The sequence below is a fragment of the Propithecus coquereli genome, unplaced genomic scaffold (assembly GCF_000956105.1).
Source record: "Propithecus coquereli isolate 6110/MARCELLA unplaced genomic scaffold, Pcoq_1.0 Scaffold95, whole genome shotgun sequence".
In the NCBI taxonomy this organism is placed as follows: Eukaryota; Metazoa; Chordata; class Mammalia; order Primates; family Indriidae; genus Propithecus; species Propithecus coquereli.
Window position 1 is genome coordinate 2390145 of NW_012155840.1, and position 25335 is coordinate 2415479.

The 25335-nt window shown below is 37.9% G+C and overlaps 1 protein-coding gene across 1 annotated transcript in view; it reads right to left on the minus strand.

Annotated features, from left to right (window-relative positions):
- FREM1 (FRAS1 related extracellular matrix 1) overlaps positions 1-25335 on the minus strand; it is a 117814-nt gene that overhangs the window by 64484 nt on the left and 27995 nt on the right. The window contains exons 10-19 of the mRNA XM_012665022.1: positions 24471-24667; positions 23733-23823; positions 22236-22407; positions 18694-18898; positions 16052-16145; positions 12349-12601; positions 7635-7829; positions 6376-6561; positions 4992-5188; positions 988-1210 (exon numbers count right to left, since the gene is read on the minus strand). Coding sequence (XP_012520476.1) covers positions 988-1210; positions 4992-5188; positions 6376-6561; positions 7635-7829; positions 12349-12601; positions 16052-16145; positions 18694-18898; positions 22236-22407; positions 23733-23823; positions 24471-24667 — 1813 coding nt within the window. The remainder of the gene's footprint in view (positions 1-987; positions 1211-4991; positions 5189-6375; positions 6562-7634; positions 7830-12348; positions 12602-16051; positions 16146-18693; positions 18899-22235; positions 22408-23732; positions 23824-24470; positions 24668-25335) is intronic.

Below are 25335 nucleotides of genomic sequence, written 5' to 3' on the forward strand. Positions count from 1 at the left end.
TGAAGAAGGGAGGAGAATGAGAGCAGGTGGAAATTCTAGAACTGCATACATTTCTCAAATTTCTTAAAAGTATTTTCATATGTCAAATGCGGGATAACATCGATGTTTCGAAAAAGAGTAATTACAAAATAATTCAGGCAGCTATTCCAATGTGCCATTTCCCTAAAGAGCAAATTATCTCTTTGGAGAATAATGAGTCATTATTGTATGTGGTTCTATATTTGCTTCAACTGTGGAAATTTTGGCAGACAAATTCTTAAAATTTAGTTTCATAATTTCAATAGTTTTAAAAAGGGATTTTTTATTATGACATTAAAAGCTTGAGCTAAAGTTCCAGAAATCACAAATATCATTTTTAATGGTACTCTGAAAGTGAAAGAAAACATGTTATTGCCTTTGCTATTACCTACTGTCTCTAGCTGGGTCTTCATGCTCTATACTAATCTCAGCCCAGAGGTAAACCTTGAGGGATAAATAAATAAAATATATATGATATGAATGATATTTTTTACCCCCTAATATCTATGATTTATTATTATCTTTTATGGGTTAAATTGTTTTGTAAATTAACTTTTTAATTCACGGATAAAAATTACATATATTTATGGTATATAATATGATGTTTTGATATACATTGTGGAATGGTAAAATCAAGCTAATTAACATATGCATTACTTCACATACTTATCTTTTTTCTGTGGTAAGAACACTTAAAATTTATGCTCTTAGGAATTTTCAAATATACAATATACTGTTGTTATAATAACTATAGTCAGAATGTAAAATAGAGCTCTTGAACTTATTCTTCCTATCTGACATTTTGTATCCTTTGACCAACATCTCCCCAATCCTCCCACCCCCAGCCTCTGGTAACCACCATTCTATTCTGTGCTTATATGAGTTTTATCTTTTTAGATTTCACGTGTAAGTGTGGGTTAAATTATTAAAGCAGCAACAACAAACAAAAAGAAGTGGGACATGATATACCAGTCTCGAGAAGTTCCATGGAAAAGTTGTGAACAAGTTCATACTTCTGGTCAGGGTGGGCTGGCTGCTTATTCTTAGGAAGGTCTTTGCTAAACCCCCCATTGATGAGGAGGCCGTGGCGAGGGTTGTGAGTGATGCTGAACAGCAGGGGGTCCTTGGGAACATCCAGGTCAGCAGCATTGATGATGGACAGATCCAGCTCCTTCATCTGACCCTCGCACACCTGAACAAGTCAGAAAAGTCAGCTGTGCATGAAATAGAACTTGTGGGTTTTTTTCTTTTTTTCTTTTTTTTTTTCTTTTTAGAGATAGGGTCTTACTCTGTTGCCCAGGCTGGAGTGCAGTGGTGCAATTACAGCTCATTGCAGCCTGGAACTCCTAAGCTCAAGTGATCTTCCTGGCTCAGCCTCCCGAGTAGCTGTGACTATAGGCGCATCCCATCACGCCCAGCTAAGTATTTTATTTTTGTAGAGACAGGGTCTCACTATGCTGCCCAGGCTGGTCTCAAACTCCTTGCTTCAGGCAATCCTTTCTGCCTCAGCCTCCCAAAGTGCTAGGATTATAGGTGCGAGCCACTGGGCCTGGCTTGAACTTGTCTTTCTTTTGGCAAACTGCTCAAAAGAAATCATTTGAAAATATTCTATTTCAAATTTTCCACGAGATTTGTATATTATGGGTCCTAAAAAGAAATTGCCAATTTAATAGAAACATAAAAGAAGAAATAAACCTACTAATCTCCTTCACATTTTTTCTGAAGATTTCAAAGCACTTATATTCATTTCCATGAAGGACAAAGGACACATGATTTTTAAAATATGTATTGTTATTAATTCAAAAGTCATGGAAAAAAGCAAACAAAAAGATACTTGCTTTCAGGAAGTCACAGAAAAGTTCAGTTGTAAAACTGAATCTAGAACATTCACCTTCAGAGACCAATCTACTATTTTAACCTCTTAAACCTTCCTGCTTCTACATTTCTTATGTTTCTAACTGCTTTATAAATGGCACAAATATCTGCTACACATTGGTCCTATTTGGTGTGCTTTATTTTTGTCATTGCAGTAAAAACTTCTATTTTTTCATTGTAATCAACAACGATTGAAAAGGATGCTCCTGGATACATAATAATCTATATATAATTTTCCTACACTACCCTTCCCACTCCCTCTTATACCCCACTTCAGGTTTTATAATCCTTTAAGCACAAAGACAGGCGAATGTTTATAGTTTCATGTAGGATTTAGTCATTTAGAATTTGACAATATGGTGGTTAGCTGCCTTGATCTTTTTTATTCTCATAGTGAGAATAGAGAGAATAAAGAAATATTTCTGTTTCCTATTTTGAAATATAGCAAGATCTAAATAACAAGGGTATATAGATTCTATACATGGTTATTGGGAATCTGCAATGTCACCATGCAACATGCTTTGGGTAACACAAATATTCTCAAGAATGCAAGTCAGGTGAGAAGGCCTGTCATTAATAACTATAATGCAAGCAAGAAAATGGCTAATGCTGCAAGATATTCATAAACAAGAAACACAAAAGGACAGAGGAGACCAGGATGTCTTCATGGCTGAGGGGCAATTAAGACTTGAAGGCTACATACGGTTTAGATTTGTGAAAACACCTTTCTTTTCGGTCTCTCTTACTGACTTTGAAGGGAATTCTCCTGCAACCACTTTTTACTGAACTTGCATAAAGAATTACTCGTCATATCTAATACTTGGGCTAAAATGAGGCTGATTTTCTCTTATCTGGCCCTACTTATTAAAGACTAAAGTGGCATCATAGTTTAATTCACAATGATATACTTATGAAATCATCTTTGATGGTAACACTTGCCTTTTTCTCTAAGACCTTGAATAAACTAACTTAAAAATATGTTGCATTATCCTTCCTCATAGAACTTGATTAAAATGTGGGATTCTTTTTTGCAAATTGAGTTACTTACTTAGATTATGACAATAGAAATTTTAGATCAATATACATAAAATGCAAAAATTACTAGTAAACAGGTTTGGAATGGATTATAATAACTTAAACTAAAACCTCAAATCTTCTTGCAGCACAACTTGATGGCAGCCTGACTATCTATAAAATAAATACATTTTCTCACAAGAGAGCAAAATATTATCATCTAAAAAAATCATCTGAAGCCTAAAATAGGCTCGCCCACAATACATGGGGCTCCATATTTGTCACTTTCTAACAGCTTCTGTAAGGAATGCACAGGTAAAAAACATGATTACTAAGAGAGAGCAAAAGACAGCTTCCCAGTGGCCTAATTACTTCCGAAGGCCCAACCCCAGACAGATACAAGACAATGGCGGTAGGTATAGAAGGAATCATTTGTAGATTATTTTTTCTCTCTCATAATTACTGAAGGGCTCTCCAGAGAAACCCATGTGCCAAAACAAGAGGAAAGGCAAGAGCTGGCTCTTAAATTTCATGCTGAGCTGACTCTCATGTACCATTAAAATTTAGTAGAAAATTAAAATCAAATAAAGACTTTTGCATTTAGAGTTTGATTGTTTTTAATGAAAAATAAAGCAAAATAACAGTTTCCAAATAGCTAATATTTGCTTTGGTCACTGTCAGAAGAAAGATGGCAAGCATAACAACAATGTCAATAATATGAACGGCACCTAGTTATTAAGCATCTACTCTGTACCTAACCACCTTAATCATCATGGCTACCCCTTAAAGAAGATTTGACACATATTTTGCAGGTGAGGAAACAGAAGCACAGAGAGAAATAATTTTCCCAAGACCCTACAACTAGTAAAAAGCAACACCCAAGTCCCTTTGATTCCAAAGCCTGTGCTCATTCTATTTAATCAGGATTTGTTTTACAGATGTCTGGATTAAATAATCATATATATTAAAAAATAGAATTGTCTAAAAAGAATTATATATTGATATGAAAAGATTTTTAATATACATAAAGTTGTTTTTAAAAGTAAAGTACAGAATATTTGGTATAATATGGTACCTTATTTGTAAGCAAAAACACACAGAAAAATCATAGTACACATACATATCACTGGCATGTGTACAAAAATTACTTTTGTGGAGTAAACTACTAAAAACTTTATCACTGGAGAGCGACTAGCTGTGATGGCTGTTAGGGAGAATTTTACATTTCACTTTGTATGTTTCTCAACATTTGATTTTATTTAACCACATACATTGATTATTATTTTTTAAAAGTCAACAGGTGCTGAGGAGTGATTTTATGGGCCATTTTAAGTATATATCTGAATTTTTTTAAAACTAACAAATATTATTACATTATATAAAAACATTTTTTATAAAAGCCATTCTCAAGCTGTGGCTTGAGCAGTGCAAAGGCATAACCAAAGTGTTTGTACCCCCCTAATATTCTGAAATTTAAAAAAAAGAATTTAAAGCTACATAAAAACAATGGTCCAAATTGCATTTTTTCATCTCATATATCTTTAAAAATAGTTCTATAATAAAAGATGCCCATAATCTGTGAATTGAGTCCTCGCCATTCCAGCGTTGGTTAAGAGAGCATGCTATGGGATCAGGTGGTCTGGGTGCACATTCCCTGTGTGCCACTTACTCCCAGGTTCTGTGATCTGTATTTCTTGGTTAACTGCTTTATGACTCATTTCTCCAGTTACGAATTGGCAATAACAATACCATAGCCCTAAGAGCCTATTGTGAGGATTAAACATGAATACATGTAAAGGGCTTAGAACCTACAACCTAGTAAGTACTCTGTCCTATATATATGCAACTTAGTAATTGCATCTATGGATTGCTGTATGTTAGTAATTATAATCATTACCATCATCATTATTATTAGATTAATAGTTTGTTTTCAAATGATTGCATTACATGACACTGGATACTGCCTTCCCCATTCCTTACCAATTTAATATGTTAAGTACATGTGGACCGATGTAAATGGACTAGGTGAAAATAAAAATCAAAAATGATAAGAAAGAAATTGAACATTCTGGCACAGTTCTTACCGTAATATTCTGCACTACAAAGTCAGGAGCTTCATCATTTGTGGGGTTGATAATAATGTAAAACGGTATCTCCAAGGAGCGTTGCTTCCCATCTGTGACATACACTGTGAACTGGTCAGCAGTAGGTTCTATCCTCAGATGCCTGGACTGCACATAGTTAATGTGCAAAGCCTTCATGTCTTTCCACTGAAATGAAGCTAGAGCACACCAAGATGGAACAGGTAAACAAGAAAAACATTTTTCCAAGTTATTGGTCTTCAATCTTTAACCCAATTATAGCCAATATTTCAGCAAAGCAAATAATAGATCATAGCAGTTGATCTAAGTATTCACTATCAGGGGCTGCAACAACTACCAACCATCAACATAAAAGCAGACATCCACAGATCATAAGGAAGGATAAAATTTGCATGGAGAACAGAAGAGTAATAACTGCTAACCGGTATGTACAGGAACTTCAGACACTTGGAATAAATGTCAGAGAAACCTTCCTGTGATTAAGGCATTGCTTCTGCATGGGCAGTTCCTGTCATACTTAGATTAAAAAGAGACCAACTCTTTCACATAAAGGCAAAACAAGAGTCAATCATCTGCCTGCTTAAAGATGTACATCAAGCAACTGGTCGGAAGGAGTGGAATTAGCTGGATCTGCTGTTTTAGTATTTTGACATGACCTTAAATCAAAAGAAAAAAATGTTCTGAGTTGTGCATTGTCACAGGAAAAACTGGGTAATCTTTAATGCAATTAATCTTAAATCCAGTCTCTCTCATTTTGAAAATGGATGTGCCTCAAAAGGCACTTGAGAATCATTTATTTTTAAAGTGTTGTCTTGCAAAGATTTTCTTTTTGCTTTTTGTTTTTGTTTTGGTTGTTTTGTTTTTGCCTGAAACACAAGAGCTATTTAAGTATCTGAGACACATTTTGGTTTCAAAATTAATGTCATCTGTTTCAACATTTCAGGCTTTTTGTCTCTGTTACACCCTTAGTATATTTCCTAGTCTTTTCTACCAATATCTATTAAAAATGCTAAAAGGTTGTGAGACTGAGACCTTGTGAGCTCCCACTAGATTCATCCTATCAGAGTATAGAGTGTCGCTATGAGGGCCTTTTAACCCACTACCTCTTCAATGTTTATTTTTGTATTTTTATAAGTGAAATTTTCATTTATTTTGAAGTAAACTCACATGCATGAGGAAAGTCAGAATAAAAATTAAAATGAAAAATAATTAGACTCAAAAGTATCCACTATAATAATAATAATTCCTTAAATGTATATGGTGCTTTGAACATTTTGAAACTTCTTACCCAGTTATTAAACATGATCTGGCCAATCACATCCCTAAACATAGAGAAGTCATTGCTGGTCATGAAACCATGACTTACCTATACTTATGCCCACATTGCTTTTTTCAAAACCTGCAGAAGGGAGTGTGTTTTCAAGGTAGCCAAACTGTGGAGGAGAAACCAAAACAAATTCCAAGTCATCTGCTGCAGTGTCAGGGTCGGTGGCAGACAAATGGTTAATGGTAAGGGCTGCTGAGAAACCCTCCTCTACAAGGAACACGGTACCTGCATACAAATAATAACCCAATAATAATTTAGTGTGAAATCCTCTAATCAGAATAGTGAGAACAAAAGAGAGTGATTGAAATTCCAATTCAGAGAAGCCTCCCGTATGCAAAAACATTTCCATGGGAGATGTTCATTTGCTTTGGCATAATTCTCTTTAAAGTGAAAATATTCAGGAGTAATGGGTGGAATTTAATTTGACTCACAGAATTATATATTATTTTCTTGCATAACCAAGCCAGACAATAATAGAAAGACAGCAGAAACACTAACTGCTCCAATACAGCCCTTTAGTCATTCTCAAGGAACTCTGATTTCCCTTGTGTTTCTACAGAAGTGACAAACGAAAATGAGAATTGCCAAACTATTTTAATGATAAGCCACTAAATGTAGTTTATGTACTCTTCAAGATCAGTTGTTACCTCTGTTTGTCAGAGTGTTAATTGCCTGAGAGCTAGTATGAATTGCTCATAACGAACATTTTTTCATGCCTTGGTGCTTAATTATTCTGCTGGGATAATGCTTCCTTTCCAGAACATTGCTTGGGAGATAGTTTGCAAATTACAATAACATTCATACATATGCTTGTATTTTTTTCTGAGAGACAGAACATATACATAATGCCTGTGAAGAGATGACTTTCTAAAAAGCAAATAAGGTTAAATGTATACAAATGGTCTCTCTGGTATGCTCATTCTATTCTAATAGAAATTATTATGGATAAAATAAATTACTCTTTCTTCAGCAAGTGAATGATATTTTCCCGTGTGAAATAAAATCAGAATATTTGAGGATTCCAATGTTGTCCTTGTCCCAAAACACAAACACACACACATACACACACAAACATATTTGTATTCTCTCTCCATATAGAAATATTGAAAATTTTAATTTTCCCTGTAATCTTTTATAGATTTGGGATTTTACACAAATTTATGTTGAGGCAATTATCGAAGGGCAATTCTGTCTGGTGGTTTTTTATTTTGACTATAAGTAAAATGTATTATTTCACTGAAACACAGGTATGACACTAGGTAAGATAATAGTACTTTAACAGAAAAAAACACTGTCACCTATTGCAATTGAAGGTGGCTGGTTGTCCACTGGATGTACTGTGATGTTGAGATCATACACTGGAAAGGACTCATGAAGAGGAACAGATGGATTAGGTCCATTGTAGCAACAGCCATTCACAAAAGGGCCAGCTTCTCCATCCGAAACCACCAATGTAATGGTGTCAAAACAAGGCACCAGGCCAATCTCACCACCTGGAAGACACAACTAGAACTGACATCTGACTTTTTAAAAATAGAGAATACCAAAATGAAATCTACTCACACCTCTTCTACAAGCATTGAAAGACAAGGAAAAGAACTTAAGTGGATAAAATGTAAAACCCAATTTTATCACTATGAAATTAAATATAGTCATGAAAATAATGCAAAAATTCTTGCCCATCTGTTGCCTCTGGTGAAATCCCTGCCAGCCATCTATCACCATATGGAGGGGTAAAACAGGGCTAACAAGGGCCTGACGGTTCACAAATGAACAAGGGAGTGACACAAAGCTTGACTAGAGATGGTTTCATTCTCTCCTCTTAATCGTGTAGTGTTAGGACCAACCTCAGGGAGAGGCAGAAGGCATCCTTGCCCCTTTGGTAATTGTCTTTCCATTTGCATTAACCACCTAAAATGAACATCCATCAACCACATAGCAGTTATGGGAAACAAAGGACGCTGGCTGGGTGAAATACAAAGCTAGTCCACATTTTTATCATCACTTTCCTTATTATATATTAGCCAAGATGTTTAAAAAAATAACAACAGTACATGGAAAAGAAGAGGCATTTCTTTTCTTTTTCTTTTTCTTTTTTTTTTTTTTACTCTTTAGGTCTTACATCTATGGAATTCAAAATGGCCCTGGTTTAGGCAGTAAGAGGAAGGAAGAAGGAAGAAAATGTCAGGATTAGACAGTTTATCAGCCAACAGGACAATCTGCTCTCGGGTTACTAATAATGGCACAGAGTAGGAGCGCTTGCTGTCCAGGGCACAGAAAAGTTCTGCCATGTGCTCTAGGTAACTCTCATGCATCACCTTGAAAAGGCCAAGAGGGAAGCAATTTCTGCTTGGAGTTTTTATGAGACAAGGGCACGAAAGCTCAGGGACATCTTCTCTTTTCACCAGACACTCTGGTCAAATTTGCAGAGCTCTGTGCTTGGGATCATTTTCCCTTTTGAGAAAAATGACAAGGGAAATCCAGACATGATATTATTGAGCAACCAAATCATTAAAGGATAAGAAAACTGGGCTTATAAGGAAAAGCACAGTTGAAATTGAGAGAATTAGAAAGAAAAAATCAGCCTTCAACTTTAAGAAGAGTCAAAAATAAGAGACCACTCACTTATTCATATTCATAAAAAGCAAACTGGCTTAAAACATTTATTCATCAGTCATTCAGTCAATAAATATTTATTTAATGCCTAGTATGTGATAATTAGAGTTCTGGGTGCAACAGCAGAGAAAAAGGCAGACATTTTAAAACTATCAAAATACATTTCAAAAGAATGTCAAATATCAAAAGACCCTCTTGTGTGTCAGGCACTGACACAATCTAACAGCAGAGAAGGAAATGCAATGCGGTTAAGAATAGCACAAATGTATGAGAAACAAATGAAATTAATACTATTAAACCATTTTTACCCATTAAAGGGCAATTTCATATACTTCAGCCTGATTACGTACAAGGTGCTGAGGGTGAAAGAAGATTAGAGTGTCAGCTGACGATTGCGTAGGGGCAGGACACAGGTGCCAGAGAGTCATATAGTCTTTTGAGATGGCTTTGCTCGCTTTGTGCTGTGCATTGAGGGATGAGTAAAAGTTTGCCAGGCAGATAAGGCCCAAAATTGGGAGGCAGGAGAGAGGACTTATAGGGAGAGGCAGTTGGGGAGAGAAATAGAAAAATCATTCCAGGAAGAGAAGCCAATTTTTTTAAAAAGGCAAATTTAGCACATTCAGTACCTAATTTCTCTATAATGGAAGCATAGGCTATATTTACAGAAATAATTGTAAAAGTAGGCTGAGCATGAAGCCACTAAATGGGCTACAGCATGGGTAGAAAAATTCTTTGCCTTGAAATGGAATACAGTCTAAGGACATGATTCATATCTATAAATGTTAATCATAGTGTTATTTAAAAGAAAAATTTTGAATGACTTCATGTTTAGTGCTGGGAAAATAGCACTTTTAATAATGTACTTTTATATAATAAAATATTCATTTACTAAAAAATTTATGATAACTTTATAACATTTATTTTTAATAATATTTTAATAAACATTTTTAGGTGATAATCTAAATGATAAAAGTAATCTGCAAAACTGCATATACAGTATGATTGTAACTATGTTAAAAATTATGATTGGAATAAAGAAGATAAATACTATAATACTAATATGCTTACAGTGACTATCTTTGAGAGGTATAATAAGGTGATTTTTCAAAACTTCACTGTGCTTTTCAACTCTTTTTAAGTTTTCTGCAATGAGTACGTATTTATAATTGCAGAAAGCAAATAAAGTAATGCTGATAAAATTACTCTCCGGTGGCCTTTATAATCAACACATAGAAGCAAGAGCGAGGCCAGATAATTCATTGAAACTTCACATCCTACCATGCTGCGGTTCTTTGTACCGATCCTCATACAGTGCTAAATTGCTCAATTATCAATTGAGTAATTGAGCGAATATTACAAGAAAACATAACATTCAAATACCAAAACATCCTTTGAAGCCAGTTATTTTTCTCATTTAGTAACATAACCAAAAACCGTCTATTTGAAATAATTTGCCACAATGTCCTACTAAGCCTTATAAAAAAATTAGTTAATAGTCCCTTACATGGCCATCACATTAGAGACTTAGAAATTTGTGCACCTGTTGTTTAGCACATGGAACAAGGCACTGGATGAGAAGACAGATTCATCTCACCCCTAATTTACCTGTGCTGCATGAGCCTGCCAAAGATGTTAAAATCATGCAATAAACAGCAGTCATTGGTCTTTGGATCCCTTTCCTGTGGTCTATTTCAGATCTATTGGGGAAATCAAAAAAAGTATCTAGTGGTGAACTCCTGAGAGACATCAAACCCAGGGACTATGCATCCCAGGATGGGAAAATAACTAATGAAACCTTTCCTAAGGCTAAACACAAGTAAGAAGATAGTGAGACACAATTAGAAGAAAAAAGATGTCTGGTGAAATGATTGAAATATCCCTTAACTAACTGGCTATAAAACAACTGATTTCCCAATAAATCATTGTTTTTCAAAATATGTATGAAAAATACTATTTCAAAATGTTTTCTCCTACTTCCAGATTAATCCTTAGCTATCTCCATCCCTCCTCCTTGAGTTTCCTCTTCACCTCGTTTCTTGAATTCTATTTCCTGTGCCACTCACCTGGCCTTCCATACACAATCATACTTCCTGCATGGAATTTGCAGCTTAAAGTGGTATATGGATGAGTAAACAGGGAATTGTAGTAAAGCGTGGAAAAAGCCAGCAAGAGGAAATACATGGCATTATTACTGAGGGTATCCCCCCACAGACCTGGGAGATGATGCAGTGGCGTGCAATGAGTCACACTGTCATCTTTGCATGTGCATGGGTTTTGTCTGCCCATTTAAATTAAAAGTCCTTCATAGGCCGGGGTGGGGCGCAGTGGCTCACGCCTGTAATCCTAGCACTCTGGGAGGCTGAGGCGGGTAGATCGCTCAAGGTCAGGAGTTCGAGACCAGCCTGAGCAAGAGCAAGACCCCATCTCTACTAAAAAATAGAAAGAAATGATCTGGACAACTAAAAAATATATATATAGAAAAAATTAGCCGGGCATGGTGGCACATGCCTGTAGTCCCAGCTACGTGGGAGGCTGAGGCAGAAGGATTGCTTGAGCCCAGGAGTTTGAGGTTGCTGTGAGCTAGGCTGACGCCATGGCACTCACTGTAGCCCGGGCAACAAAGCGAGACTCTGTCTCAAAAAAAAAAAAAAAGGTCCTTCATAGCAGGGTCTGGTTTATATTTCTTTGCACCCCACAGTGTCTAGTGCTATACCTTGTTGATATCAGATACTGAATTAATACTCTTTTAGTTAAACACCTTCTATGGGGAACAAAGGCCACCTGGGTAACAACATAATGCAATGCCAAAAATGTAAGCACAGTGCTCATAAACAAGCATTTTCTGTACATCTAATCCGTGTTCACACTGTTGTGTGCTGTGGGCAAGTCATACAAAGGGTTAAGGTGTCATCTTAGCTTTTCAGGAACTCGAAAAGCATATCAATTACTTCTTAGGAGCTAGCTGGTAATCAGTAAAATTTTAAAATTAATAATAAATTATCTTAGGGAGCTTACTATAGGTATTTCTATTGTGAATAATGGATCCATAAACTATGATAATCAAGTAAGTCTTCTTTAAACGGACCAAAAAGGAGATAAGGAGGATCACAGGGTTAATATTAATAAAATACAAAGCCTGTGAGGTCATGTCAGGAACAGAACAGCAAGTAACATCTGCCCTTTCTACATTCTTTGAAATTCATTATAATAATGAGATCAGAAATACTTTTATATATGGAGATCATGCTTAGAAAAACAGGATACAGGCTGCTGTTGCTGCTTTTTTCAATGGAAGCAAACATGAAGACTGTTCGATTATGGGAACCCCCAGCAAGGAGTGGAGTAAAGACTTTCCTGTTGCTTGCATTGCCTCCCTGGTCACAATGCTGCACTTACCTGTGTGTTTGTATGTCACAGCCCCTGAGATAACATCTCCCTGAGAGAACTGATCCACCGGGACTCCAGCTCTCCTCACCGCCCCATGCTGAGATTTTCGAACAATCATAAACATCAGTTTCGAGTCGTCACTGTCCACATCAGTAGCAAAAATGTATTCGGAAGTGATGACCACCTCTCCGCCCTCCGAGCAATGCATTACGGGGATGAGGTCAGCCTTTAGGACTGGTGGCTCATCATTTACAGGGGATACCTAGGCAAGGAAAAAATGTATGTTTTCAACAAAAAGAAAGAAATGACAAATTGTCCAACTGGTAACCCATACCTCATAGTCAAAATGACAGGCATTTTCGATCTTCCAGACACATGAAACAATAGCCATGGAATCCGGCCAAGTAGTCTGTGTTTTTTAACTTTCTCCATCTGCACCATTTTGTAAGGAATGCCCCGTGGAAGAGACATTTTAAGTGGAAATGGGAAAATATGGTTATGGTTTGAGATTCAACAGTCTCATTTGTTTCTAGACAGACAAAATATAAACATAATATAAAGCATTCTTCACCAAAGCCCCATCCTCGTTTGTTAAATTCACACATATTCCAGAAGAAGTCTGGTCCCTGTGGTCTGATGCATCTACATTTACTGCTTCGAAGTTATTTTTCTTTCAAATAACTTGGTGGTTACAAAGCTTTCCTCCACCCTCAACTTCTGGCCACCCAGGAAGTTTCTCTGGATTTACAATAAGTAGCAGCTGCATTTCAAACAGTTTGAGTTATATTTGAAACTCCAGAACTATTCAATCAATGCCCAGTTTCAACTTGACAAAACGTTTTTCTCTCACTCTCATGAAAATAAAGCTCCAAGTAGAAAGGAAAGAAAAGCAACATGGGATCACACCGGCTCTCTGGATTTAAAAAGGTCGTGTAGAAATTTGAAGAAGCGTGTCTTCTAAACAGGAATGAAGGACGGTCCTTCTCTGAGTTCACAGCCACAGCTTGGTGTGTGCTGCCGACTCTGTCAAGTCTCGCCTACGAATCCTCTCAAACCTGCCTTTCGTTCCCCAAGGCTTCAGCCCAGGTGATCGCTTTACAATGTGGATTTTAAGTCACTGCCCTGCAGGAACCTTCGGTGGCTTCCCATTGCTTCTCCTAGGATTTCTCTGGCCTCACCTGTGCTATAGGGCTGTGGTCTGCGGCCTGTTAGGGACCTGGCCGCAGAGCTGCGCTGACAGCTCCCCCATCCCCCACGTGTCCATGGAAAAATTGTCTTCCATGAAACTTAGGAAAGTGTGTGTGAGGGGCGGGGGGAGCGCACAGCGGAGGTGACGTGCGAGCTAGAGAAGCTTCATCTGTATTTACAGCTGCTCCCCATCGCTTGTATCACCTCCTGAGCTCTCTGCGTCTCCGCCCCAGCCCCCATCCATGGAAAAATTGTCTTCCATGAAACAGGTCCCCGGCATCAAAAAGGTTGGGGACCACTGCTAGAAAACAGAGACCTTGTGTGTTTTGTTCACCATCATATTCCAAGCATCTAGCCTAAGACTTGGCATATACAGGGCACTTAAATATTTGTTGAATAAATGAAAAAGTGAATGTAACTATGTGTATATGCCCTGCTTACCCTACTATTTAAACAGACTAACAACTCTACAACAATTATATGTGAAATTATGTTGACACCTTAATGGGTAGAGGAACGAGTGATGGAAAAGTTTAAAAAGTATACAATATCCTCTATTTTTCTATTGGCTTATTAGGAAAAAGTATCTTTGCTCAGGTCCTCTGGGTGAATTCATTAAAGACCCTCTCTATTATTGTCCTTGACTCTCAGGAATCTCACCAAGTAAATTCAATGATAACCATCTTGCAGCAGTTTTCAAAAGAGCCTCAGCTTTCAAATAAATAATAAAGTCCAAAGGCAATAGAATTAAGAACATTCCTTCCTGGGGGAAAAAAAGTTACAAACACTTGTCCAAAAATTGGCTGTGCTTCTGTTTGGCTTTTAAAGATCATCCTCTTTTGCTTAAAAAGTTAACAATAGATTTTTTTTTCCCCCAAAATGCACGGAGCATTGCCAATAATACTAAGATGGTCGTAGATGGAAGATAGAGTTGGGGTTTTTTTCCCCTGAAATTTGCTTTACAGAAAAAAAGTAACTCAGAAAAGCTTTCTCTGTGTGTAAAAGTCTGCCAATAAAGAAAATTTTCCTTTTTGAAGCTGAAATAATATACTGCTCTTCACCCGGACCGCAAAGGCCATTCTGTGGACTAAGTGGGAAAATAAAGGAAGAGGCTCCGTGTACAGAGAGGCATCCAGGAACTGTTGGCAAGTGTGATCACCATCATCACCTGGTAATGGAGAGTGTGGCCGTGGCAAGGAGGAAAGAACACTGACCCAGGTGACAAAGAATGGAGATTCCAGCCCAGTCTACACTGTCAAGGCAATGACTTTAGGCAAGTCGTTGAACCTTCTTGGGCCCTAGTGCTCTTATCTATAAAACAGGGAAAATTCCTTCCCTGTCTGCTTCTTAAAATTATAGACGCATATGAACATTCTTGATTAGTTACTAACTGTAAAATATCTTACAGACACATTATTGTTACCACTAATAATAATTTTGTATCACAAATATCTGACCAAAATTCAAGCAAAAAGAGAAAGAATTTAGTATGATGAAAGAGAAAGAATTTAGTATGATGAGAATAATTAGTCGCTCTTCAAGGGACATGATGAGTTTTCTACAGACCTTCTTTGGTCACTAACTATATAAAACATCTGCAAATCCTCTGAGTTATGCTTATGGACTTGAGTAACCCAACAGAGAAACTCAGGGGTTCCCATAAGTCCTTTGGGCAGGTACACAACATTTATGTGCAGATTTTTCTCTATTTATCAAAAGGAAGAAAAATTATCTCAAACAGACCTCCTACCAGAGCTGCATAATACAGGAATTTACAAAGGGACACCACATACACACAGCTTCTTCCATAAACATGGAAAACCCCGGTGATGCGAGCTTAACCTGCCCAGCTGCTAAATAAATATTTCTGAGTGTTACAGTTCAAAAATATTAGAAGTGAGTTATACAAGGAACCACTTACTTTTTCAATTAAGTATGTGGGTTTGGGATCAGAGTAATTCTATCTTTAAATGTATTGGAGACAGAATAGTATGGCCATTTCAACAATGTAACTTTGTTCTCTGTTGCCTGGCCTGAGACATGCAAGGATGTAAGCAGGCATCCTCTAAATTTTGAATTGTGAGCCAAGTTCTATTAGGGAACCTGAGAGGTTTCCAACCAGATGCTTTATTTCTATGACTGCTATGATTTGAATGTGTCCCCCAAAAAGCAAGCATTGGAAACTTCATCCCCAGTGCAACGGTGTTGGAAGAAGAAGCCTAATGGGAAGGTTTTAGGTTATGAAGGCTCCACTTGCACGAATGGATTAATGCCAATTATAAAAGGGCTTGAGGATGCAAGTTGAACCTCTGGCTCTCTCTTGCTCCCTCTTTGTTCTTCTGCCATAGGATGACACAGCAAGAAAACCCTCACCAGATGCAGCCACTTGATCTTAGACTTCCCAGACTCTAAAACATGAGCCAAAAAATTTCTGTTCATTATAAATTACCCAGTCTGTGGTACTGTGTTACAGCAGCACAAAATGGACTAAGACAATGATCCAGGGAGGAAACTTTCTACCCACCTCAACATGTAGAACAAATTCTGCTGAATTTGTGCCATCTGTGACCTCCAAGAGTATGTCATCCTGAAGAACCTCAGATCCATCGTGTCGATACCTGTGGGGTTAATATTTGTCACTAATCTCTCAAGAACACTGTGAGAGTAACTTTAGATGCATGATGCAGAAATTCTTCCATGGCTTTGACCACATGTTCACTAAATAAATAAATAACAAAAAAACCAGCATAATCATGAAGTCACATATTTTACTATTCAAGTATCCTTGAATGTAAAATTGTTCCCCCCTAAAAAAATATGTTATATGCATTTATAATTTGTCCCCAAATCAAAAAGCCGCCCTTTAATTGCAACTGTGACAATGGGCACCATTTGGTATAGGTCTGCCTAATCGCAGAGTACACCGGCTGGGACTAGGGGAGGGGGAAGGCTGAGTCTGAGCAGGAGACAGAAAAGTGGGACACGGTGCAGATTTGATGATTCCCTCTCCTTCCCCACTTCTAAGGCTAATCTTTGGATCTATTCAGCTTTTCTCTAAAACCTTGCTCTGTTAATTATGTACTGCCTCTCTCCTGCCATTTTCCCTCTTCCATTAATTAGCTGTCTTCCCCACCACCTGTAAAGATTCTCCAATCTCTCCCAGACTTTAAAATACCTTTCCTTGGTCTAACCTTGGACCTATCTTTGTTTAATTCTCAGCCAAGTTTCTTGAAGGGATTGCCTAATTCTAGGCTTTCCATGTACTCTCCAGCCCACTTCAGTGATGCTGGCAATGTTCTAAATAGCTGTTGAATTGAATTAAGCCAAATTTTAACATATCAATGATCTCTTCAAGATACTCAGGAGTGGGAATTAGTCCTAGGAATTGAAAATAAAAGTTGCATTAAATATAATATAGTATACTGAACATGTATAATCTTTACCTATGGGGAAAATATCAGGGCTAAAAGATATTATACTCAGGACTAGTTTCCCTATAGGCTGGGTAGGCACTCAGGTTTGGAATTCCAATCCAATGGTATGGAAGGCCCACAACCCCCCATCCCCTTATCTCTCCCACACACTACCTCCTATGCTCTATTTTGCCATGGTCCCTGCCATTTTCATCAAATATATATTGATGAATAATAATGTGCTAATTCTATTTTATGATGATAAAACCCCTAAAAGAGTTAAGTGGGCCTAAGAGTATACATCCAAAAGCACGACTGTGGAGTCAAGCAGATCTTTCAAAACCTGACTTTTCCATGTACTAGCTGAGTGACATTGCACAAATTCCTCAACCTCTTGGTACTCAGTTCTTCAACTATATTATAAGAATAGAACCATCTACCTTGTCAGGCTTGAATACTATGAAGAGTAAATGAAAAAAAAAAAAACCATAATTGCAAATCTCTAGCAGTATGCTTGAACATATAGTTCTGGCAAATACTGGTACTTTTTTTCCCATCCATCAATCACTCCCTAGTAAGAATTACCTTAACAGAGGCCTCTTTCTAACATATAGCCAAGAGCTAAGATCTCAAAAAATAAATTTTATATTTAATGGGGATAAGAGTGAGCAGTGGAAAGAGGTCAAGATATTGGGGACTGTACATCAATGATGTAACTAAACTGTCAGGGTTAAACTGATCTTCATGTGCACAAATCTTAGTTTTTAGTCAACTTTTTAGTCAAATGAGGAACTAAGCATTAGATGCCTAATTCCTGCCACCACACTTTATCGAAGGGCCAAAGTTCCCATTTATACCTTGAACTTTAAGTAAGAAATCAGCCAGCACTTCTGTTTACTTGACCATTACTTTCAAATGGTTTGTATTGTTTTCCAGAGTTGTTTCATTAGATTTTATTGAAAAGTTTCTTACAGAACTGCATTAGGTAGAGGAAATGAAAGACCTTAAGATGAGGACAAACTACTGTAGGACCATGAGACCAATGATTGCTCCATCCCTGACTGTCAGAGACCCAAGTACTACTCCATGCCCTACCTACTCAGCTTACCCTATCTGTTTGCCTGCAAATCCCTACCCTGACAGAATGGGAAAAAAGGTTACGCTAAGGACATTGATCAACAGAGTTCTATCCCAGAGTTCCCAGGGTTATAAAATTGGCTTTTCTTAGAGCCAAGTTCTAAATAGCTGTTGAATTAAATTAAGCCAAATTTTAACATATCAATGATTTCTTCAAGACACTCAGGAATGGAAATTAGTCCTAGGAATTGAAAATAAAAGTTGTATTAAATATAATATAGTATACTTATATAATGAAGTATACCTACTATATAATATAGTATACCTACTAATTAGGTAGATTAGTCTCAGATTATTTCAGTCTCTATTCATCTAGTTTGAATGTTACCACTTGTAATATGTACAGTTGCAGCAAACTTAATATTCATGGTAATTAATTTTTGTTGTTCAAATATCCATAAAGCCATCCCCACTGGTATACCAAGTCAGAGGCAATGACTAGAGGGAAATAAAAAAATTTGTCATTTCTAATTTTCAACTGACCCTTGAAAATATTAAGTGGCATGTTGGCATCCCTGAAAGAATTAGACATACTCCTTTCTCTTACTATGCCTCACAATTGATCCAGATGGGGAGCCAAAGAATGTAAGGAAAAAAAGCCACAAAATGTTCTAACCTAACTTTTAAGGTATGGAGGTCTCTCCAAGAGAATGTATCCCCTGTGTTTAGTGGAAATCCATCCAGCTCCACCCTTCCATGTGGAGGCAGTCCCCGCAGGGAGAGGTAGATGTTGTCCAACTTGGTATCCACGTCTGAAACCAGGATGTGCTCTGTGCTGATGATGCATTGGCCTCCCTCAGCCACTCTCAGAGGATTGGTGACTACCTGGAAAGAAGGAAGGAAATATTCAAAGCCTTGTTCCGTGAGGTACTCCTGAAGACAGAGCTCATTAAATCATTATGAAACGTCTCATGCCATCTTCACATGTCAATTAATTTTTCTAGACTATTTTCTAATTCTAAGGATTGATGTATAGAAAAGCAAGGCACATCTATAAACCTGAAAGAATCTACATTTCATTTATCTCAGAGCCTGTATAGTAGAATCAGCAATCAAAATGGTTACTATCTTGCTGCTAAATTGAGGAAATAATAACGTTCAGAACCATGTCCATTCCCACCAATGCTTGACGCACATATACTTTGTCTACAAAATAAACAAAATCTATCTCAAATTTCCCTGAAGGAAAGGATCTATCTCTTTTTTAAGCCTAAAAATTCTTAAGCATGCGGGAAGTGGATTGGAGCTTTTAAGCTTCAGCTATAATGAGTATTTTAGAGATGGAAGTAGAATAGGAAAATTGAAGATTCCAGAGGAAATATATTTACTCAAACATTAGGCTTAAAAATTAAAGCCACTAAGATAATTTTCTATAATAGAAAAACTCACTGCTCAACTAATAATTCACTTATAAGTAGAAAGCAAGTTAGGATGGCTTAGGATGTTTTATTGCCACATTGAGAGTGGGCAAGAAATATTCTATGGTCAAATAAATCGAGAAAACAGTTACATACAATATCCTCGCCTTGGAGATTTATACAGCACACAAGCATATTCAAGGCTCTGAGATCCTGCAGGAGGAGAATCTATTGACTTTATTTAACCTATCGTTTTCCAAAATTTGTGGGAATTGTGCTACACAGACATGAAAGCAAACAGGCACAGTTGGGTACCAAATGACGGGCTCTGAGGGCCCCTCCCTGATGGTCTGGGGTGAGTGTCCACTGAGTGAGGACTCAGTGTTCTCCTAGGATGCAACTATTCTCCTCAGAGCAGCTGCACATCCCAGAAGGAAGATGTTCTCCAGGGAAACAGTCGGTGAAGAGGAAGGAGCGGTGGGGAGTAACAATGAACAGGCAGAGGGAAAGGAAGTGAGCAAGTGAAGCCACAGCCTCCAGAGTCTGCTCCGTCCTCCTGCCCACCAAGGCTCAGCGCTGCCCAGGACTCCAGGCCAGAGCAGCCAGCAGCATTCCCGGTTGCCCCAAGGGCAGCCCCTGGATCACAGGCATTATGAGATCCACAACTCTGGGACTACTGCCTTCTGTTCTTTAATAAACTCCCACCAGCAAAGGAAAGCATGGAAACAATAGAATTCTCTCGCTACAATCACCTCCACTCAGGTCCCCCGCAAGGGTCTCACTCCCATTTTGCCAAAGCTCCATTTTCACCGTTTGTAGGAGAAAGAAAGAAAGAGAGCTCTTATTTAGAGAGGGGTATTATCTTTGAACCAAGGTCCATGCTTGCCAGCCTCACTTTCCTGAGCTGTATCAAATTAGTATCCCAATACAGAATCTTCAATTTCCAATGTTTTCAAGGACTGTACTTTGCTACATTAGATAATTTTAAAAATATATATTTTAGGGTAACTTTCCAAAAAATAAAAGCATAAGACTAATTTGCCCCCATTCATTAATCATTAACTTTTTAGTTCTTGCCCAAACCCAGTGCTCAGGTGTCTGAGACTCAGTCTGGTATGGTGTCAACATCCCCAAATGGTTATCATGCAACCAGCTATCTGTGGTATCTCACATCGGGGGTCCACTCCTGTGGTTGGTTTCACTCAAGCTCCTAATTTAATTTTGTTTCTAATATTCTCAGTTCTTTAAGGTACTATTAATATTTCATTTGTCCCATATACTGTAAAACGAGGGAGAGAAGCCACTCTACCATTGTAGCCCCAAGTCCTCATAACTATTTAATCTGCCTTCAAATGAAGGTAATTTTTCCTTTTACCCTTTTTAGTTTCCTCTTCAGATCATCTCTCACAAGAGGCTTGGATTACTTTGCATAAAAGAATATTCCTTCATGATTGTTCTAGGAAAAGCTTTGGCTTCTTGAGATGCTAGGCTACTTCAGGGCCTGTGTCTTATACATAGAAAGGGGTAGTTTGAACAAAACCTAATCAAGTTAGTTCCACAGGCATTCTAAACCATTTTCACCACAGGAAAAATGATCTGGTCCCCATAGGAAAGATGTGAAAGAATGGAGCTAATTTAGATTCCTCTGCACGAGCTCATCTTCTACCAAAGATTGCAAGTTCACAGGTGTGGGAGATCAGGCCAGTGATACAAATGAGTGTGCTGAGTTGGGGGGGGACTGATGGTGGTGGACCAGAGAGCACACCCTGCCCAACCGCTGCTGTGGACTATGTGGGCTCAGTCCTGCTAGAGCTTCCAAATTTTTAAGAGAAGACAGGAATCAGCCTTGATGGGAATTCTCCTGATTTGTAAATGTTGGCAACTCATTATGTTAAAATATTGTTTAGACCCACCAGACCACTTCTACCAGTTGGGTAAGCCTTTTGAGACCTCAGGGTAAGATCTCTGCCCCACAACCTTGGGCAGCTGTAGAGATGATGAGGTGTGACCAAGACAGAAAACACCAGTGCTGGCTGTTTTCCAGGGTGGTACCTGGGAAGGTGACCTCTTTCCTAAGGAATGAGGCATGTGTAGGGGCTCTGGTCCCCTCTGGCTCCTAATGAATGGGTAAGGTTATATTGTCTTTCTACTTTTAAAGAGAAAAATGAGATCAGTAATAGTCACACTAATTAAGTCTAGCTTTCTGAAGGCAGGGAGGGGGACAGGGTGTGTAGAGAACAAATTCTCAATATGCATCCTGGCCTCACAGATAAGAGACACAAAGTAGCATTGCCTTTACAGTTCAGTTTTAATGAAAGATTCAAGTCTTTTAAGGCTTACATAAACATTGGGCAGTGGGACAGGGCAAGATGGAAGGGTCCACCTTAATTCATTTTGGAAAATTAAAGAGCTTCTTTGGATTACAGAGCAGCATCCTTGGCCTGCGGGTGAGAGCAAATAATCCCTTCTGGTTGCTAAGAGACTGTAATTCAATCCCCTTCCTCTGATTAACACGTGAAACTCAGCAGAAAGAAAAGGAAGTGAAAGAGATTTTAATAAAGCTTTGAAATAACGTCAAACTCAGCAACTGGCAAATCTTACCTTTTAGGTAGAGAGTTCCATGGGAGGTGAAGGACCCCTTTCCCCCTGTTTTATTTTTGTATTTTTTACTACACTATAGCTAAAAAAATTTGTTTAACTATTTTTAAAAAATAGCCTAAAGAAAAGTTACCATTTCCAGTAAGTCTTCAAGTCTTTCTTCTCTTTTGTTCCCTTTCACTGTCCACATCAGACATTGTACATACCTCAGGAACCTGATTATCCACTGGGAGAACCGTAATGTTAAAGCAGATCCCGTGCAAAGTGCTGCCATGTTGGTTACTGACAGAAAACGTGAACTGGACATGTCGGAGATGGGGGCCGATATCTTGCATGGGTGGCATGTAGGCCACTTTCATATAGTTCACAGCATGCTGCAAAGTAAACAGACATGGACATGTGGGTGTTGATGTGCAAGGATCAGAAACTTTCAGAAATCCAGGACCAAGAGAACCATTATGTTAATTGACAATGAACAATGTAAATGCCACCATCATCAATTTGAAGATTCCCTAAAGCTGTATCTTTTCCTACACATCAGGAGGGAAAAGGACAAAAGAAGTTAAGTAAGTATGTCCAGTACTTGAAACTAGCCAACTCTATAAAAGACAGCAGACTTGTATTTCAGTCCAGCTCCACCAAGAAGTACCTGTGGGATATTGGTCTCACTACTTAAACTTGCTAAGCCTCTGTTTCTTTATCTGAAAAATGAATAAAATAATAGTACTTATCACATGGGGGTGACACATTCATTTACAACCTATAAATATTGTGAAATTAGGCACGATTAGCTCCAAACTACAGAGATATCTGCTGCCTAAAGCACTCATCACCAATGTTGTGACTACAATGAGGTCTTCAGGGTAGAGTCTGCAGAAGTAGGTGGAGGGTTAGTGAAGGATTTTGAAAGGTAGCAAAGGTTATGGGTTGAATTGTGTTCCCGTCCACCCAAAAAAAAAGGTATGTTGAAGTCCTAACCCTAGTATCTCAGATTGTGATCTTATTTGGAAATAGGGATATTGAAGGTGCAATTAGTTAAGATAAGGTCATACTGGGAGAGGGTTGCCCTTTAGTCCAATGTTACTGGTGTAATTATAACAGGAGGAGAGAGACACACACGGAGAAGACAGCCATGTGATGACAGAGGCAGAGATTGGAGTAACATATCTACAAGCCAAGGAATGCCAAAGATTGCTGGCAAACCATCAGAAGCTAGAAAGAATCAAAGAAGGATTCCCCTATAGGGTTTCAGAAGGAGCGTGGCACTGCCAACACCTTGATTTCAGATTCTAGTCTCTAGAATTATGAGACACTAAATCTCTGTTATCTTAAGCCACCTAGTTTGTGGCACATTGTTATGGCAGCCCTAGAAAACAAATACAGCAGGATATGGAATGAACTGAATTTGGTGGAATAAAAACATGCGCACCAGGTTCCCAAATCAGAGTCCTGCTGATGGCACAACAATGCAAAAGGCTGTGCCGAATTATGAAAAGATTTTAAAATTATATCCAATGTGATAAAGCACTTTCAAATAGATGCCATGTGCTTAATGGAAATGTGCAAGCAGGAAGTATAAAGACATCACGTGTTTGTGGCACGTGTCAAGGGACATTCCCAGATACAACAGTAGGCATTGCCGTATCTTCTCAGAACACACTTACATCACGTTTGTCAACATTTTAGCATATCATCATACCTGAGTAAATGACCTCAGCCCCGGAGCTATAGAAGTTTTGGTCAGCTTTGGTATGCTATCCACCATGAATAATTTCCCAGCATCCAACTGTCTAAAGAGAAATATATCAGTTAACTTTCCTGGTAAGAAAAATTAAATAAAATAGCCCACAGCCAAATTCTCAAAAGCTAACAGACCCCATCTTTAGAAATCAGATGTTCTATTTTTATATTCTCTCTTTATGTCGGGGGGGGTTCCAACATTAAGTCCAGTATCACCAATGCCATCCTCATCACGATGGCAAAAAGTATGTACGGAACTTTTTGCTTTGACATCATGAAAGGGAACGGTTATACTTATTCTAAAAATGTTTCCTTGCTATCATGTATATGACATTAGCCTAAGGTATATTCATGCCACTTTTCTGGATTGAGATCATAGAATATAATCACTTATGGTATGAAGGTCTCAATAAATTTTATTAAAAAGAAAAATAAACATTGTGTTTAGAAAAAGGAAATTAAAGACTGTTTTAAGTCTACCTATGCTGAAGACACTACAAGCTGCAGGTCGGTTACCAATTAATTAATACAACTTTTAAAGGAGGATATGAGATAAGTTTGAGATAAAAGTAAATGCCGAATTGAGTGTAAGTTTATGTTTGACCAACAAAGCAATTGAACCACAGTGCTATATAATGACACTGCCAACTCTCCAATCCTAGAACTAATAGCCCAAATGATGACTTTTCAGAGATACCTGTGGCTGAAGGGGAAACATGGGGGCGTCGTTATTGTGTAGACCAGCTCCCGGTCATATGATTCTGTATCTATAAAATGTAGATGTTTCTTAGTTATGTAGGCCACCTCAGTTTCCTTGACAACCAAATGCCGAGAAGCTCCAGGAGCCTCTTTTGGAAGCTGGTCATTCACTGGAGTGATATGGATCGTCACCACCTGGAACAAAAATATCTGTACCACTAATTTGGAATACCAAGAAAACACTAAAGAGAATGCCCCACAATCACCTAGTCACAGTTAAGATGATTTTCAAAAACTATCATTTACAATATATTTCTGTCAAAATGATTCAGGAGCTATTAAGAATGTGAGCCAAAAAATGGAATATTCTTTACTCATTTGGTGTTATATTTTAAGAGTATAATTATCACAATTATAGTTAATCCAATCATGAGTGCTGTAGAATGGACACACAAACACAAAATATGTTTCTGATTTTATTTTTACATCTCCTTTCTACCATCAACCTGTGCTTTCTTTGATACTTCCCTCTATTTGGTCATCAGTCCTAGAAACCTTGACATAATTTTGGTTCCTCCTTCTCCACCCACATATAACACATTACCAAGTCCCAGAGTTTCTACTTATAAAATATCCTGTATAATGACCACACCCCACACCTTACCCCCAAGTGTCATTCCACTGTCCCTGGCCTAGCTCACACAATTTCTTCCTTATATTATTGCAACAGTGTTTTCTGAGGCCTAACTCCAGCAGCTAATCTAGACTTTTCATATCCCTAGTGTTGTCTCAAAAAAAACAATACAAGTCAAAGCAGTTAATTCACCTCCTCAAAAATCTTCAACGACCACTCAGGAAGTATA